The 17,023-nt window shown below is 42.0% G+C and overlaps 1 protein-coding gene across 1 annotated transcript; it reads right to left on the bottom strand.

Annotated features, from left to right (window-relative positions):
- Window positions 1-325: 325 nt before the first annotated feature.
- Window positions 326-17,016, bottom strand: LOC112232801 (failed axon connections homolog). The gene is made up of 6 exons (XM_024400031.2): window positions 14,904-17,016; window positions 11,541-11,676; window positions 11,112-11,308; window positions 5,974-6,191; window positions 1,774-1,890; window positions 326-1,296 (listed from the first exon to the last, which is right to left on the bottom strand). Exons 1-6 carry the CDS (start codon window positions 15,158-15,160, stop codon window positions 938-940), a joined length of 1,284 nt encoding a protein of 427 aa, XP_024255799.1. The 5' UTR covers window positions 15,161-17,016; the 3' UTR covers window positions 326-937.
- Window positions 17,017-17,023: the final 7 nt, after the last annotated feature.

Below are 17,023 nucleotides of genomic sequence, written 5' to 3'. Positions count from 1 at the left end.
CACCCTCTAGTGGCGAGATACAAGAGTCGGGTCTACAACCAGCCTGTACTGGTAAGTGTACTCGGACAAGAGTGTTACTTCTCCAGTTCCTTTTGCGCATCCCAATCTCCTTTACTAGAGTGAAGTTAGACACAAATGGTTGATGGAAAGGCCAGTGATTATGGCTGATGCTCAGCAGCAAGCCACAAACCATAGGACTACTAGTAGAATAGCCCACCGTTAGTAAGACACAGACTAGAGCAACCGCCATAGTAAGCAGACTCATATATATATATATATATATATATATATATATATATATATATATATATATATATATATATATATATATATATATCACTCTACAATATGTGTCCAAGTCTTAGCAAATGACTGACCCCTGTTCTCTAAAATCCAGTGATTTCATGTTTCTGCTACCATCACCATCATCATGGTCTCTCTTTCACCAGTTACATTTCTAAGAAACAGCCGTGTTGCCTGTATTCCATGGACAGACACACCTGTTTCCACCAACAATCTCTCTCAAAATGTTTCACGCTAGCCTGTACCCTGGGACAACTGAAACAAATAAGGCAACGTCTGTGATTGTGACATGTTGGCAATGTCACCATCACTAGGGGTGAGGAAATCATAATGCAACGCATGTAACATGGGGTTCGATTTATACGCTCTGCATACAAATACCCAGTTTGTCTGAGTGCACTGATATTACATTGTTAGGATATAGTTTTCAGTCATCATGGAATATAACTGTGCCTCCATGTGTGAGCACAGATCTCTGAAAGAGAGGGAGAGGCAGCAGCAGAAGCGAGAACTGTGCCTCTGTGTTCCGCAGCTCTATGATGCCAATCCAGATAGCAGCGCCCTGATTAGTTTGACGTTCCGGCCGTCTGACCGCCTCAGCCAAAACCACCCCACCTCACTGGATGAGGATGGGTCAAGGGTTGGGAGGTTTGGGACTGGGGTTGGAAGGGGCAGAATTAGGGGGGTCAGGACTAGGAGGGTCACACTTGAGCTGCGGCTCGTTCTCCGAGCACGTGCCCACGTCTGAGTCGAACAGCGAGTGGTCCGTATTGGGGGAGTGAGTGTGTGAGTGTGTGTGTTTGTCAGAGGCTTCACTCTCCTCCATGGTGTCTGTCCGGGAGAACAGGCCAAAGTCCATCAGGCATGTAGGAGAGCCCTCGCTGCTGTCAGTGTCTGCTCCATCATAGCACAGGTCCTCTATGTCCACAAACCACTCAGGCCAGAACTTTCTCCGCATGCGCTCACAGAACATGGCCAAGTTGACGAGCTCACCTAAAACACAGTGGACAGGGAATAGAGGAAGTACAGGTTCCAACATCGGTACTCAAGGAAAATGTACATCCGTCTCAGAGTATCCTTTGATTTCCTATTCAAACTTTGATTGTCAGATTTTGTACAGTTCGAAAATGAAAAAAGACTGGTCTTTGATCTCTGATCAAACATTCTCTAAAGACTGAAACCATGACGAGCAAATGTGCAACAACACTGCACATTACAGTCTTTCACTGTCATCTAGTGGAAGAAGTAGGCAAGTACACTTGGATAAAAAAGGAGGACATTGCATCCTATTCTACACCTGCCTTTAAATCTATAGAATAATACATTAGGTACAGAATGTGTTATACAATCCCGATAACAACATAACAGTAACACAATCACAAGGCACACTTTCAAAATCAATCAATTATGATGCTTTGGTATTGTGAGTATGAGTAAAACATTTCACAGAGGCTGAGAGATTGAACTGACCTTTGATGAGCTGTTCAGGTTGTGTGCCAGGTAGTGTCCACATGGCCTGGGCCAGGTGACCAAACACAGCAGCGTCTACTGTCGACATTTTAGGTCCCATGAAGTACTTCTTATCTCCTGCAGGACAGATGAACAGCTGGGGTCAGTAACATATATCAAACCAACCATCAGCCAACTATAAGAGAACACGATAAGAAAAGCCTGCTGAGTGCCTCAGACTCTTCACGGAGCAGCCTGTAAATTACAAACAAAACAGCGAAAACAATTGTGTATGGAAGTGGGATTGAGCATTTTGCAACTAATGATTACATCTTCTGTCGTCGTGGGAAAGACGCAGCGTTTAAAACATTTGTAAACAACTGGTTGCAGATCAGAGCCAACCTGGATACTAAGGAGATCCGGAGGGAAATCGACGAGTATCAACAGCATTGTGCTACGGAGGAACAACATACGGCTAACTCACAAAATATTTTAACCCGACAAAAAAAGAAAGACAGATTAATCTACAGACACGGACGATTTACTTACCATTTATGTAGAGGATAATGCTCTTGCTGGAATCCATGCAACACTTGAAAAACTGTGTGAGGAGATAGCAGGGCTGTGTGGGAGTTTGGAGTTTACCCAGAGTGAAATTCTCACACTTCAAGGAGAGAACAAGGCACTCTCAGCCAAAGTAACTATCGATTCCAACATGGATTGTCTACTCAGGGAAAACAGGGTGGTGAGGGAGTCGCAACTAGACATACAAAGCCGCAGCATGAGCGAAAATCTAATATTTTCTGGGATTCCTGAGGACCCATCCAATAATCCAGAGGGGGCGATCAGAGTTCATGCAATCCGCCTTGAAACTTCCTCTCGAGAGAGAGTGTCAACAAGGTGTCTTTCCACCAAGCGCACAGACTCGGAGCAACAAGACCAAGAGTCCCCCGACCTATCATCGAAAAATTTGAACACCACCAACAAAATGAGCTGATCAAAAGCAGGGAAAGGGAGCTTAAATGGACCAAATTCGGGCTCTATGACCAATTTCCCCGGGAGATAAACGAACGTCCGAAGAGGCTGTATCCTGTACAGAGCAGAGGCGGAAGAGGGGTAAGCGTGCCTTCTCATTGGGGATACACACTTTATAGAGTAGTAACAGCTCTTCCGGACAGCTCTTCCGAGACAGCTCCATAACACCGTGGCTGTACTAAATTCTACGGGGATGTCAGGTTACGAAGAAAAAAAAGTATGGGAACTGTAAAAATATCTGAGAACTATGAAGTTGATATGAACACACACACACTTGATCTCTCTCTCTCTCTACCTCTCACTATTGTCGAGAACTTTTCTATAATTTAATATGTTTTTTTAATCTATCTTTTCTATGTCTTTGTCTACATGTTTATCTATGTTTACAACAAGCAAGGGGAAGGTATCAGAACAGGGACATTGGGAAATAATAACAACATATTGTATGGGATACATTTGTACAGTAGTGAAGCCGTCTCTATAGTAATGCAAGGTCTCTCTCATGATCATGTGAAACGTCAAGTGCTATGGAAATGCTGGGATGTGTTTCTATGAAAATTCTGTTGGAGGTAATTACGATGACACTATGATGGTGATACGATATGGACTACAGTTATCATCTTGAATATTAAGGCTATACTCATTTCATGTTACACACAGACACTCAACCATGCAAATTGGCTGGGTTATTATTTATTTAGACATCACACTTGATAGTTGTACTCTTATCCAGACATCCTACACACTCTCACTAAATCACATCCAATATCATACACATCAACCTACTCAGATTTACTACGCACAATATTTGTACAACATTTTCTAACATCTGTGGCATTGGCTCACAGGCAAACAGGCAAGGGAATAAAACAATTATTATTATTATTATTATTAAATATCAGACATTTGAAATCTCAAATTTTGACCATCATAATACCTCTTACGGCAGTAACTTTACAGGCACTAATTATGGTCAATTTAGACTGAGAATAGTATCTAGTTATGGTAAGGGGTGAAATAAGTATAGTCAGTTATAATTCTAAAATTATTTTTAAAAAGATCCGTCTTTACGTGGCTTAAGGAAAATAAATATAACATATGCTGTTTACAGGAAACTCACTCTACATCCAAGTTTCATAGTAACCTCTACAGGATTGGTTTTGCCCCCGCGGGACGGTTGAGCTAACGTAGGCTAATGTGATTAGCATGCGGTTGTAAGTAACAAGAACATTTCCCAGGACATAAACATATCTGATATGGGCAGAAAGCTTAAATTGTCCAATTTACAGTAGCTATTACAGTGAAATAATACCATGCTAGTGTTTGAGGAGAGTGCACAGTTATGAACTTAAATGTATTGATAAACCAATTAGGCACATATGAGCAGTATTGATACAACATTTTGAACAGAAATGCAATGGTTCATTGAGTCAGTCTAACTTTGCACATACACTGGTGCCATCTAGTGGCCAAAATCTAAATTGCGCCTAGATTCTTAAGTCATGTATTGGCCTTTCTCTTGCATTTCAAAGGTGATGGAACAACAAACCAAAAAAAACATGTTTTTTTCCCAATGTATTATATTTTACCAGAACTAATGTGTCATATTCTCCTACATGAATTTCACATTTCCACAAACTTACGTGTTTCCTTTCAAATGGTATCAAGAATATGCATATCCTTGCTTCAGGTGCGGAGCTACAGGCAGTTAGATTTGGGTATGTCATTGAGAGTGGGTGAGTGGTCTGTCTGTAGACAAGTCTGCATAGGAGTAGTTGAGTTGTGAATATACAGTATATTGAGATTTTTAGGCAAAATTGAAAAAAAGGGTGCGATCTTTGCAATGTCTCATTGAAGATCTAGATAACTTTTCTGGACTCTCTGGACTAAAACCTAATTATGATGTACTATATTACGTATTGGATCTTAAAAAAATATATATATTTTTTTTTACATCACTCTGCAGTTTACCTATAAAATGGGCTGACGGTGAAGTAGACATACTTGGTATTCATTTCACAAAATATATAAAATGAGCTCTCTATAATGAATTTCAATAGAAAACTTGTAAAAATAGACCAGATCCTGCAACTATTTATGTGAAAATGGCCCTGATTAACTCTTTAGTCATATCTCAGTTGACTCACTTCCTTATGGCGCTGCCTACTCCAGATGATTCGTTTTTCAAATCATATGAGCAAAAAATATTTCACTTTATCTGAGACGTTAAACCAGACAAGATAAAGCGTGCCTCTCTCTATAATGAATATGAATTGGATGGGTTGAGATTATGAAATATAAAAGCACTAAACCTCTCTATAATAACTTCACTTATTCAAAAGTTTTACTTGAACCCTAAATAGTTCACAAGTAGATTAGGAAGAAAAGCTCATCCATTGTTTAAAAATTGCCTTTGTTTTTTTGCATTGTTGTTTTCCTTTGTCTCTCTTTTGTTAATTTTGTTGGTTGTTGGTGCATGGGGAGGGGGAGGGAAGGGGGGGGACTTATATTCAAAGCATTATAAAGTAAATTCAGATTGCACATATTACACTACAGTTTACCGTCTGGCAAAGAGTTTATGCTAAAATCAATAGACATTCTCTGCTCTTTTCCCGACTAAAATACATTTGAAACACATAATGTAGTTGGAAGCACAGTGCATATGCAGTGTCTCACCACTAGAGAGTGGAAGAGGGTAAAATGGAGCTCTGCATAAAGGACATACCCCACAACAAAGTCAATCTTACAGTGAACTTCAACTGACCCCATGTTATAATTGATACCAGATGATTAGAAAGCCTTCCTTTCCCATTGTTCCTCATATCTCCATCAGTAGCCAATTCCTCAACACTGACAATACTGTGAGAGCGTTGAGAAATTGGCTACATCATCAGTTGTTCTTCAATTGCCCCTAGTCTCTCCCTGAATCTCAAATCAACCCCTAGTCCCTACCACCTGGGTTTTTGTGTAGATCTGAGAGGATTGGATCGCTGTAAGCAATATGGTTGTTGCTCCATTTTGCACTCTGATGGACCAGGTAGAATTTTCGCTAGATTGCTTACACCTGTCCGATCCTCTCATATCTACGCAAGTGCCTAGGCCTAAGGGTAGTGCTTATAGGTTGATTTGGGATTAACCCTCTGTCTACTCCTACCCTCCCATCCACCTGTACCCCTCCATACATACCGAGCAGTTCGGCCAGCGTGCGCATGTCCTTCTCCATCAGCTTGTAGACGTCCTCCTTGGAGAAGCGTCCGATGCCATGGCCGTACATCTCCCTTTGCACCATGCTGCTGTTCAGGTGGCTGAGGATCCACTTTAGCATGTCACCGAGAGGACCAGTGACTGACAGCATCTTCTGGGTCTCCTCCAGGTTGTCTACCCACTGGCAATAGGCGATTGTCCTGTTTAGAAACACAAATATACAGGTTATAGTACAGTCTTATATAGAAACACACAGACAGGTTGTCGACTGCCAGTAAGCTATCGTCTTGTATAGTTAGACAAGCATAATACAGGTTATTATCCCAGGGGTAGTATAGTACAATCATATGGAAACACATACACTGTGTGTACAAAACATTAGGATCACCTGCTCTTTCCATGACAGACTGAGCAGGTGAATCCCGGCTGCCTGATATACACTGTGTTGTAGGCCTCTAGCAGCCCAGTAGGCAGTAAAACAGGGTGGCAGGGAGACAGGCAGCTGAGAGAAAGTACGGGATAACGGTCTCAATAACTGCTTTAAATGCAGATAGATTGTAGGTTCCATCAACATAATTGTCAATGTAATTGTCAACGTAATTGCATAATTTCCAGTCTATATATATATAAATACTAAATACTTCTAAATACTTATTTTCCACCATAATTTGCAAATAAATTCATTAAAAATACAATGTGATTTTCTGGATTTTTTTTCTTCATTTTGTCTGTCATAGTTGAAGTGTACCTATGATGACAATTACAGGCCTCTCTCATCTTTTTAAGAGGGAGAACTTGCACAATTGGTGGCTGACTAAATACTTTTTTGCCCGAAGGTACATACATACACACAGACTAACGTTCAAAAGTTTGCGGTCACTTAGAAATGTCCTTGTTTTTGAAAGAAAAGCACATTTATTGTCCATTAAAATAACATCAAGTTGATCAGAATTACAGTGTAGACATTGTTAATGTTAATCTTTCTACTGACTCTGAAAAACACCAAAAGAAAGATGCCCAGGTTCTCTGCTCATCTGCATGACCGTGCCTTAGGCATGCTGCAAGGAGGCATGAGGACTGCAGATGTGGCCAGGGCAATAAATTGCAATGTCCGTACTGTGAGACGTCCAAGACAGCGTTACAAGGAGACAGGACAGACAGCTGATCGTTCTCACAGTGGCAGACCACATGTAACAACACCTGCACAGCATCGGTACATCCGAACATCACACCTGCGGGACAGGAATAGGATGGCAACAACAACTGCCCGAGTTACACCAGGAACGCACAATCCCTCCATCACTGCTCAGACTGTCCGCAATAGGCTGAGAGAGGCTGGACTGGGGCTTGTAGGCCTGTTGTAAGGCAGGTCCTCACCAGACATCACTGGCAACAACGTGACCTATGGGCACAAACCCACCGTCACTGGACCAGACAGGACTGGCAAAAAGTGCTCTTCACTTACGAGTTGCGGTTTTGTCTCACCAGGGGTGATGGTCGGATTCGCATTTATCGTTGGATGAATAAGCATTACACAGAGGCCTGTACTCTGGAGTGGGATTGATTTGGAGGTGGAGGGTCCGTTATGGTCCTTTGCTGTTGTTCTGAGATTGATTTGCACTTTTCGCACCAAAGTAAGTTCATCTTTAGGAGACAGAACGCGTCTCCTTCCTGAGCGGTATGACAGCTGTGTGGTCCCATGGTGTTTATACTTGCATACTGTTGTTTGTACAGATGAACGTGGTACCTTCAGGCGTTTGGAAATTGCTTCCAAGGATGAACCAGACTTGTGGAGGTCTACATTTTTTTTTCTGAGGCCTTGGCTGATTTCTTTAGTATTTTCCCATGATGTCAAGCTAAGAGGCAGTGAGTTTCAAGGTAGGCCTTGAAATACATTCACAGGTACACCTCCAATTGACTGAAGCCATGACATTATTTTCTGGAATTTTCTAAGCTGTTTAAAGGCATTTCAGAGACATTTTGAATTAATAGTAAGCCTTCAATTATCAGGACAAAAGCAATGAATGTATTGTGATAATTAACAGTCAGCTCTCTAGACAAAAAAAAAGATTGAGCTGTCTTGAAAAGGATCTGAGGGGAAATTTGCTTCAGGGGCTAAACCAGACAAACCCGAGATAAACCTTAGATCAAATCGTATATCTATTTCAATATCATTAAACAGTGCTCTGACTTATGACAACTAGAGCTCTACACAATAGGAATGGAAGACAAATGACAATCTTTACTAAACCAGACACTGAACTTAATACACAGTACACGTACATTGTGAACTAACAGCACAATCTCCCAGACCAGGGCCCAGATTCACAAAACACCTCTTACGCAAAAGCTTCTTAAGAAAAAAAGAAGAAGAAGTTCATAAGTTAATTCGTAAGTGAAATTCCTCAACAATATCTTTAGGTTTCAAGATTTTCTTACAAACTTGTCAAATATCTTCTGACGAATCTTCTTAAGATGTTTGTTGCTAGGCAACCGATTTAGCGAGCTATTAATGGCAATCATGTTAACATATTTCCTACAGAGAATACTGTTCTAAGATGTTCTTGGGTTTAAAATAAGTGAGTGAATTAAACATGTTCAATTGCTTTCATGAGTTTAGTCTCTCACTGCCCTGAATTTAAGGGTTTAGCTTTCTTGGAATTAAGAACAAATCCCCAAATTATATTTTCAATCATCTAATTTCTTCTTAACTTTTTGCTTAAGGAGAAACATAAGAAATAGAGCAATAAATGTCCAATAACCTTTGAGGAATATCAACGTTGCTTAACTTTCTTCATAAGTCTATAATTAAGGAGGTTTTATGAATCTGGGCCCTGAGGCATATCTCCGTCACAGAGCAGCCTTCCTCTTCGTGTTGTCATAGCAACATCAATCATGCTAATTTATGGGCCTGAAGAGCTGTATATGATCTCAGCACGCTGTGACCCATGCTGCTAACCTCAGCTGGCCAAACAGAGTAACAAGCAGCCCCATAGTCCTGCACAGCCATTAATAATGTAATCAATAGTAAACACAGCCTGTGAGAGGGAGGGGGAAAGAGGAGAGAGAGTAGAGAAGGAGGTGATAAGGGGAAAAGAAGACAGGAGGAAAACAGAGAGCAAGGGAAAGGGAGTGGAAATGAGAGTTATATGAATGACCCCTTACTCGACAGCTGCAGAGCAATATTATGGAACCCCCTCCAATTCATGTCTCTGGTTCTGAATGAGATTCACAAGATCTGATGCACAGAAACATGTTACCGACTGATTTCTCGCCCTGTAAATATTGTATAAAAGAGCTTGATGAGCAAGTATGCCCTCTTTTCTTTGACATTCATGCTCAGACACAAATGTTTGTAGATGTGTCATTCATCCGACTACCTTTCCCTGGGCCCCAACCGGGAAAGGCTCAGCCTGCGTCCAAAATGGCACCCTGTTCCTTACAAAGTAGTGCACTATATCAGGAATAGGGTGCCATTTGGAATGCAGATCAGTGACTTCCCAGCAGAAGCCTCACCAGTACAGATGCCCAGCAGTGACTCACCAATAATGTGTAGTCCCACCCTTCTATATACTGTAAGTAGATCGGTAATGTAGCTGTGTGGATGACCACTTGGGAACACTAGAGTGAGCGAGCTTAGCCAGTCCCAATTCATTCCCAACCCTCCCCTTGGCCCTAACCCTTCAATCTCTTCCCATCTGTACGGTGGAAGCAATATGGTGGAAACCTCACCACTACCCTGCGTCTACACTTCATGACCAAGAGTATGTGGACACCTGCTCGTCGAACATCTCATTCCAAAATCATGGGTATTAATGAGGAGTTGTTCCCCCCCATTTGCTGCTATAAAAGCCTTCAGTCTCCTAGAAAGGTTTTCCACTAGATGTTGGAACATTGCTGCGGGGACTTGCTTCCATTCAGTCACAAGAGCATTAGTGAGGTCGGGCACTGATGTTGGGTGATTATGCCTGGGTCGCAGTCGGCGTTCCAATTCATCCCAAAGGTGTTCAATGGGGTTGAGGTCAGGGCTTTGTGCAGGCTAGTCAAGCTCTTCCACACCAATCTCAGCAAACCATTTTTGCATGGGCCTCGCTTTGTGCACGGGGGCATTGTCATGCTGAAACAGGAAAGGGCCTCCCCAAACTATTGCCACAAAGTTGGAAGCACAGAATCGCCTAAATTGTCATTGAATGGTGTAGCGGTAAGATTTCGCTTCACTGGAACTAAGGGGCCTTGCCCAAACTATGAAAAACAGCCCCAGACCATTATTCCTCCTCCACCAAACTTTATAGCTAGCACTATGCATTGGGGCAGGTAGCGTTCTCCTGGCATCTGCCAAACCCAGATTCGTCTGTCGGACTGCCAGATGGTGAAGGGTGATTCATCACTCCAGAGAACTCCTTTCCACTGCTCCAGTCCAATGGCGGGGAGCTTTACACCACACCAACCAACGCTTTGCATTGCGCATGGTGTTCTTAGGCTTGTGTGCGGCTGCTCGGCCATGGAATACCTTTTCATGAAGCGTCTGACGAACAGTTCTTGTGCTGACGTTGCTTTCAGAGGCAGTTTGGAACTCAGGAGTGAGCGTTGCAACGCAGGAAAGACGTTCTTTTTACGCGCGCTTCAGGACTTCGCAGCCCTGTTCTGTGAGCTTGTGTTGCCTACCGCATCACGGCTGAGCTGTCGTTGTTTCAAGTCGTTTCCACTTCACAATAAGAGCACTTACAGTTGACCGGGTGCAGCTCTAGCAGGGCAGACATTTGACAAACTGACTTGTTAGAAAGGTGGCATCCTATGACGGTGCCATGTTGAAATTCACTGAGCTCTTCAGTGAGGCCATTCTGTTGCCAATATTTTGCTATGGAGATTGCATGGCAGTGTGCTCGATTTTATACACCTGTCAGCAACAGGTGTGGCTGAAATAGCTGAATCCACTAATTTGAAGGGGTGTCCACATACATTTGTATATCTAGTGTACCTATCTAAACTCTTCAGACATGCTAACATCAAGGGTTAATGGCCAAGGGGGAGGGTAGGGAGCAATTTGGGAATGGCTGTGACATACGGAGTCACCAATGTAGCTTTGGAGGACCCGTGGGTATATTAATTGACTGAGTCACCAGTAGAGGTGCTCCTCCACCATCTTGGTGACAGCCCAGGACACGGCTCTTTCCTGGGGACTGAGGTTCTTGTTGAGGTTGACGCCCAGCTTCTCTTCCAGGAAGTCAATGATGAACTCTGACCCCGACACCTGCTGCCGGTTATACTCAATCCATGGCATCTTGCCCTGTGGAGAGAGCTTCCCATCAAAGTAGTTCTGCAAGGGGGAGAACAGAATGGGGTTCAGCACTGGGAAATTGACAAACTCTAGTTGTATTCGAATATGTAGGACTGGTTTACCAGACTCAGATTAATCCCTGGACATAAAACAACATGCATAAGTAGAATTTCCATTTAAAGTGCTTTTAAGTCCAAGAAGGTAGGCTTAATCTGTGTGCAGGAAACCAGTACTTTTCAAGTTCTACTTTATCATACACAGACTATTGTACCTGATAGGGCAGGTCAACCATGCGTAGGTAGGTCTCCATCTTGAGGCAGAATGGTGAGAGGCTGGGGACCCCTGTGTTTGGCCTTGAGAACTGATGGAGGATGATGGCATCTTTAGAGTCCAACTCTTGCTCCTTCCTGGAAAACACCCGGGGAGAAAAAATGCCAGCTGAAAAGGTGTGCTATACTGAGGCAACAGAAAACTACACAGGTGGGAGCCCCCATGAGATAAAATACTTGAAAACAATTGTTATCTCTGTGGCAGCCACTTCAAAAGTGATCCAAAGTTTCTGTGCCAACAGTACAGCTATTCCCAGGTCAGTTTGTGGTTTTGAGAACAATATCATACCTCGACCCTAATTGGAGATCAGAGAGGAGAGAGTAAGACTAGTTACAGCGCTGTTTCTGGCTCTTAGTAATCTGACTGGGAGGATAGGGTCTCACCTGGTGCATATTATAGCATGGTGACATAGCAGCGAGAGGAACTATTCTTCAATTCCCTGAGCACTGTGTTACACAGGGCATTTCCATACAAAGGCCAATGAGCACCAACATGTGAAGTTCATAGAAGCATGTCAAATTGTGTGTCAAATAAAAGTGAAGAGTCTATATATTTTTTAATTAAGGCATCTATACATTCTATTACCAAAAACCCATATATCTTTAAGATGTTTCCTAATTTCTCTTCATCAAGAGGGAGGATAATGACATTTCACAGAAGTAACAAGTAAATGTACACCTACCAAGTAGTTATAGTGTTTTTACTGATATCAAGTTGGTCTATGAATTAAGTAATTAAAACTCATAATTCTGTTACCAAATCGGTACCGGAATTACTGCAAAATTAGTAACAGAATTACTGCAATTGAATTGGCTAAAATGGGAAATCATACAAGTCACATCACACTTGGGTCACCTGCTACTGTCCTACCTTCCACTGGCATACTGTTATGTTCAGCTCATAACTGTTTTTCCCTTTCCGTCCCCTGTTGGTCAAATCAGAGAGGAAGAGGCGAAGCGAGAAGGTTTACTCCTGTCAAAATCTGTCCATGACAAGCGGACCGATAAGCAGACTGCCTGCCTTCCCAGTCCGTCCTGGCCAGACCAAATCTGAACCAATCAAAGATGTTTATGTTTCACAGGTTTGGTGTACTGTACAGTACTGTGCTGAACTCTACTGTAATGTGCTCTACTATGATGTCCAAACTTGTGAAGCATTGATGTCTATGATTGTTTTAGTTTCGGTCTGTTTCGAACCAACCAAATGTGGTCTTGTTTGGGAGGGGTGGAGCTCAATACAATAATATCCACTGTGTAGAATAATACCCAAATATGCAAAAGAAGAATAATGCATATTTCTACATTTGTTTACCTTTTCAGGATACACCACCATGAAAATAATCATATTCATATCCACAATTCTAACTCAAGGTGTCATGTCATAGCTGACACCCCATTCTTTCTGCAGATAAATATCTGCTCAGAATTAAGATAAATGAACAGTTTTTGGAAGACATGGTCGCATTAAAAACTGAGGAAGATTTTTTCTGTTACAAAACTTTGCATCTGCACAGCTCTTCCAGTAAATGTGAGTTTGTGAAATCTTCTGTGTAAATTGTTCAAAGTAGTCTTTGTGCATATAGAGTTGTATGGTTTATTACACTTTAAAAATCAAATGTTTTGGGTTGGCATAAATTGTGAAATAAATGTTGACAAATCTAAGTCAAAGTGTAATTCTGTTACTGTTGAATGGCCCTAGAACAACCTGTCACCTCACTATATTCAAGTCACCCATCTAAACACAAGTACACACAGATACAATACACCATTTTAAGATCATGAGATAGATATTGAGAGGGTAAAGTCCTCATCATACTACTGACTCCATGGTATTCAATGGAACTACAGCAGAAGAAACTCTAGGATTTGCCTGAACTTCTATTTCAATCCTCTACTACCCTTGAAATCAAGGCCTAGGAGGTTAATTGTGCTTGTGAACATCTGATAGAGTCCTCACATTTCTACCCCACAGTTTATAAACGGAGGGTGTGGGTGACTGACACTGACATCTCTTTAGGCTTCAATAATTAAACAGCCTACAGTACAGGGGCGTGCTGTATTGCAATGACTCTAGTTCTTACCTAAATTCATTTGATGAATTATAGCCACATATCATGTCCAAGAGAGCAGGAATGGACTCCATATAAAGTCAGTTACATCATCAGGCATTTTGTAACACCTTGAAATTAAAATTCATTTCTGGAAATAAATAGGACATGTATATACATGATAGCCTACTTTGGCTAATGAAATGTATAGGCTAGGTCTTCGGTAACAATAGTCTTGCGCAGGACAGTCTACGACCGGATAAACAACTCACATTCCCACAAAATGTCGCTGTCCATGGTGCTGAAACCATCGAAACGGTCGAAAGGCGACGTCTCAGTCCATTTTTCTAATGGTGCGGAAATTCTGGACCGTGTCGAAGAAACACTATTGTATTTAGGCCTAGATTACAGGGGGTCCCTTTGAGAAGAAGCACTCAAAAGGGGTGGCATAGAATAACACACATGCTGTAGATTTACTGTCAACATGTAGTTTTCTATGGTAGAAGTATGACAGTAGTGGGCGTATGCGAAGTGATTCAACAAATGGTTCCAAATGAGGAAATGCAAAAGCTAGTCCTTTTAGAGTGTGTGACAGATTATATGGAGCCACCGTTACCGAATGTACCATAGGCCTAATGTACCATAGGCCTAAATGCTTGACTGAGGACTGCGTGGGGACAGTAGCGCCATTCATTACGTTAACAATAGGCCTGGATTAATCTTCCCTCTCAGAGATTAAACCAGACGCATTTCATTCAACAGTAGGCTACAAAACGTCCGCTTCCACTAAACATTCTGACACCATTGCTGCAGCGCTAGAGAAATTCATATTTTACGCTCAAGACATGGCACAAGACCTGACGCGTGATTTTCCACTTTCCACTATTTTTTTCCCATCACCTGTCCTTGCCTCCTTGGGAACGAGATCATCAAAGAGCTGTACAATCTAGCCCACAGTGCAAGAACAAATGATTCCGCGAATACATGAACAAATGTGAACAAACGACAGCAATATTCTGTTATTCAGAGATCTGTCAAGAGCAGCTGATCAGAGGTGACAGCAAGCGCGCACACCCAGCCCATCCCAGAGGGTATGAAAGGCGTTTATCATTTTAGATCATTATTGTGAATATTGTATATTAGGCCTACGCAAAACACATGTGATCATGTGAACCAATACCGTTGTCATTTGTGGCATATTTGTTTGCCATTGTATAGCCATTGTATAGCATATTTGTTTGCCATTGTATAGCCTACCTGATGGCGAGCAGCTCATGTAATAGATAGGCAGCAGCGGCGAGGAGGGCACCGCCGGTGATATAGATGGTCTTCTTCCACCAGGAATCCGACCCCAATCCCGACATGATCCCACCGTAGTCCCGTAAAGGGATTGCGACGATATAGCCATAAAGAGAGTGAGGCTCGTCGGAACCACATATCCCCAAGGGCACACTGTGATTCCGCCCGAGTTCAACCACACAAGGTCGGGACGAGGCGAAACCAGAACCCCACATACTCTTATCAATCGCCGCGTGGCGCCTGTGTCCTCCCGCAAACCACTATCGGCTTCATCAGTCTGTCACAACAGTCCTATGCTGCATGGCGATATGCTATTTAATCTTCCAAACATTAGAAAGAGACATCTTCCGGCCTGAGCTCGGCATTCTCCGCCAGCCCTCGGAGCCTTTGTCTGTTCCAATGGAAACGAGTGGCAGACGGTGAGCGCTCCCCTCACATCTGAGCCTCGGCGACAGCAAAACCACCACACAATACAGGGCAATAGGCCAGGCCTTATATCATGACGATAAAGACATCTGCAAATTACACATTTTATTTAAGTACATTGATTTCTAAATGCCTATTAAATGGATTAAGCAATTCATTTTCACCAAGTCCTGCAATATCTCCATAGCAACCCATAGCAACATTATTTGCATGGACCAACCTATAAACAGTAGGCTTTGCATTTAGCCACTATTGACTGCACAACACTCTTCGAGTGCTATAACGACTGGCGCACGTTCAACAACAATATGCGTGCATAGCAGGTGCATGCTTTTGACTACTTTAGCTGTAGTCGGTTATACTCACTCTGCAGTAACTTCGGAAGTGTAAAAAGGCATTAATCTTGGAGAATGCATCCGATCAATGTGATTTCTGTTGTGATTGTTTGGGCCATATCTAATATTGCGAAACAATTTAGCTTGAAAAACGGTTCAGAGCATTCGTAAGGATTATGTCAATGTAAAGTCAGTTACATTACTGGTATCCCTCAGTCTTGAGCTAGTGCCAACCAACGATGTATATAAACCCTGGATTGCTAATGCTATGTATTGGCCATTGATAGGCTTTGAAGCCAACGGTGGGGCATATTGGCACTCCCCAGTAGCAGCAGTCCTCCATAGGAATGAATGGAATTCTACAGTATTAAATTATTAATATTATAATAATATAGTATTAAATTAAACGTTAAGAACAAAATTACATGTATTTAAGTATTTTGTTGTTGTGGTGGGGACAGTAACATTAGTCATTTCTTTAAATGATACTTGGAAGATTAAAAAAAAAAACGTTTTGTTTTTATGTTCAGCCCACATAATACAATGGAACGTATGCATCGAGGTGCTTGTAATATAATACATGTGGCACAAACGAATATAGACATTAATAAATGCATTTCTATGGCTTCCAAAATATACAATAATGTATATCAGTCAGTGTGGATATAAATAATTGGTGCCAACCCAGTGCCGCCTGCATCCGTGCGCTCTGCTTTTCCCAAAAGGTTCGGTTCATAGTAGTTCTGAAACCGTATTCATTGATCAGTTTATGATCGCTTCCTACCGATTCACTTTTTCTTTAAATGTATATATTCAATAAGAAGGCTTATACATCCAAAATCCTGACTGCACAGCTATTCTGCAAGAAGAGCGCGCACTCCAGCGGCTTCGTGGTCGAGCGCTCATGTCACTGGAGGTAGACTAGAGTGTACTTGACAAATTGTAGACATGTTCATCCTGTTCAAACCTGGTCTGCTCAATTTATGGCAGAGGAATCTTATGCTGCTTAAGTATGTGACTGAAAACCATCCCATGACTGTTCTATAGCCTACATCGACCCATAATCAAATGTTTGGGTATAGAATGAACAGCTTTTAAATGCAATTTGTTAGAAGCCAGTGGGGCATGTGACTAGAATAACATTTGTGTCATGAGGAAAAATACATTTTTGTGCATTCCAGCACATAGTCCTGGGGTTGTCTATATATAAGGGCAAATGGAAAAATATGACAGAAACACACTACTGTGACTGTACTTCTTGAACCATCAAGCCAATGATTTTGTCTGTTTTGAAGAATAACTTGCAAGCATGATTTT

This window comes from Oncorhynchus tshawytscha, linkage group LG03, assembly GCF_018296145.1.
Source record: "Oncorhynchus tshawytscha isolate Ot180627B linkage group LG03, Otsh_v2.0, whole genome shotgun sequence".
NCBI lineage: Eukaryota > Metazoa > Chordata > Actinopteri > Salmoniformes > Salmonidae > Oncorhynchus > Oncorhynchus tshawytscha.
The sequence above is the reverse complement of the archived record's forward strand: the minus strand, read 5'-3'. Positions and strand labels throughout refer to the sequence as shown.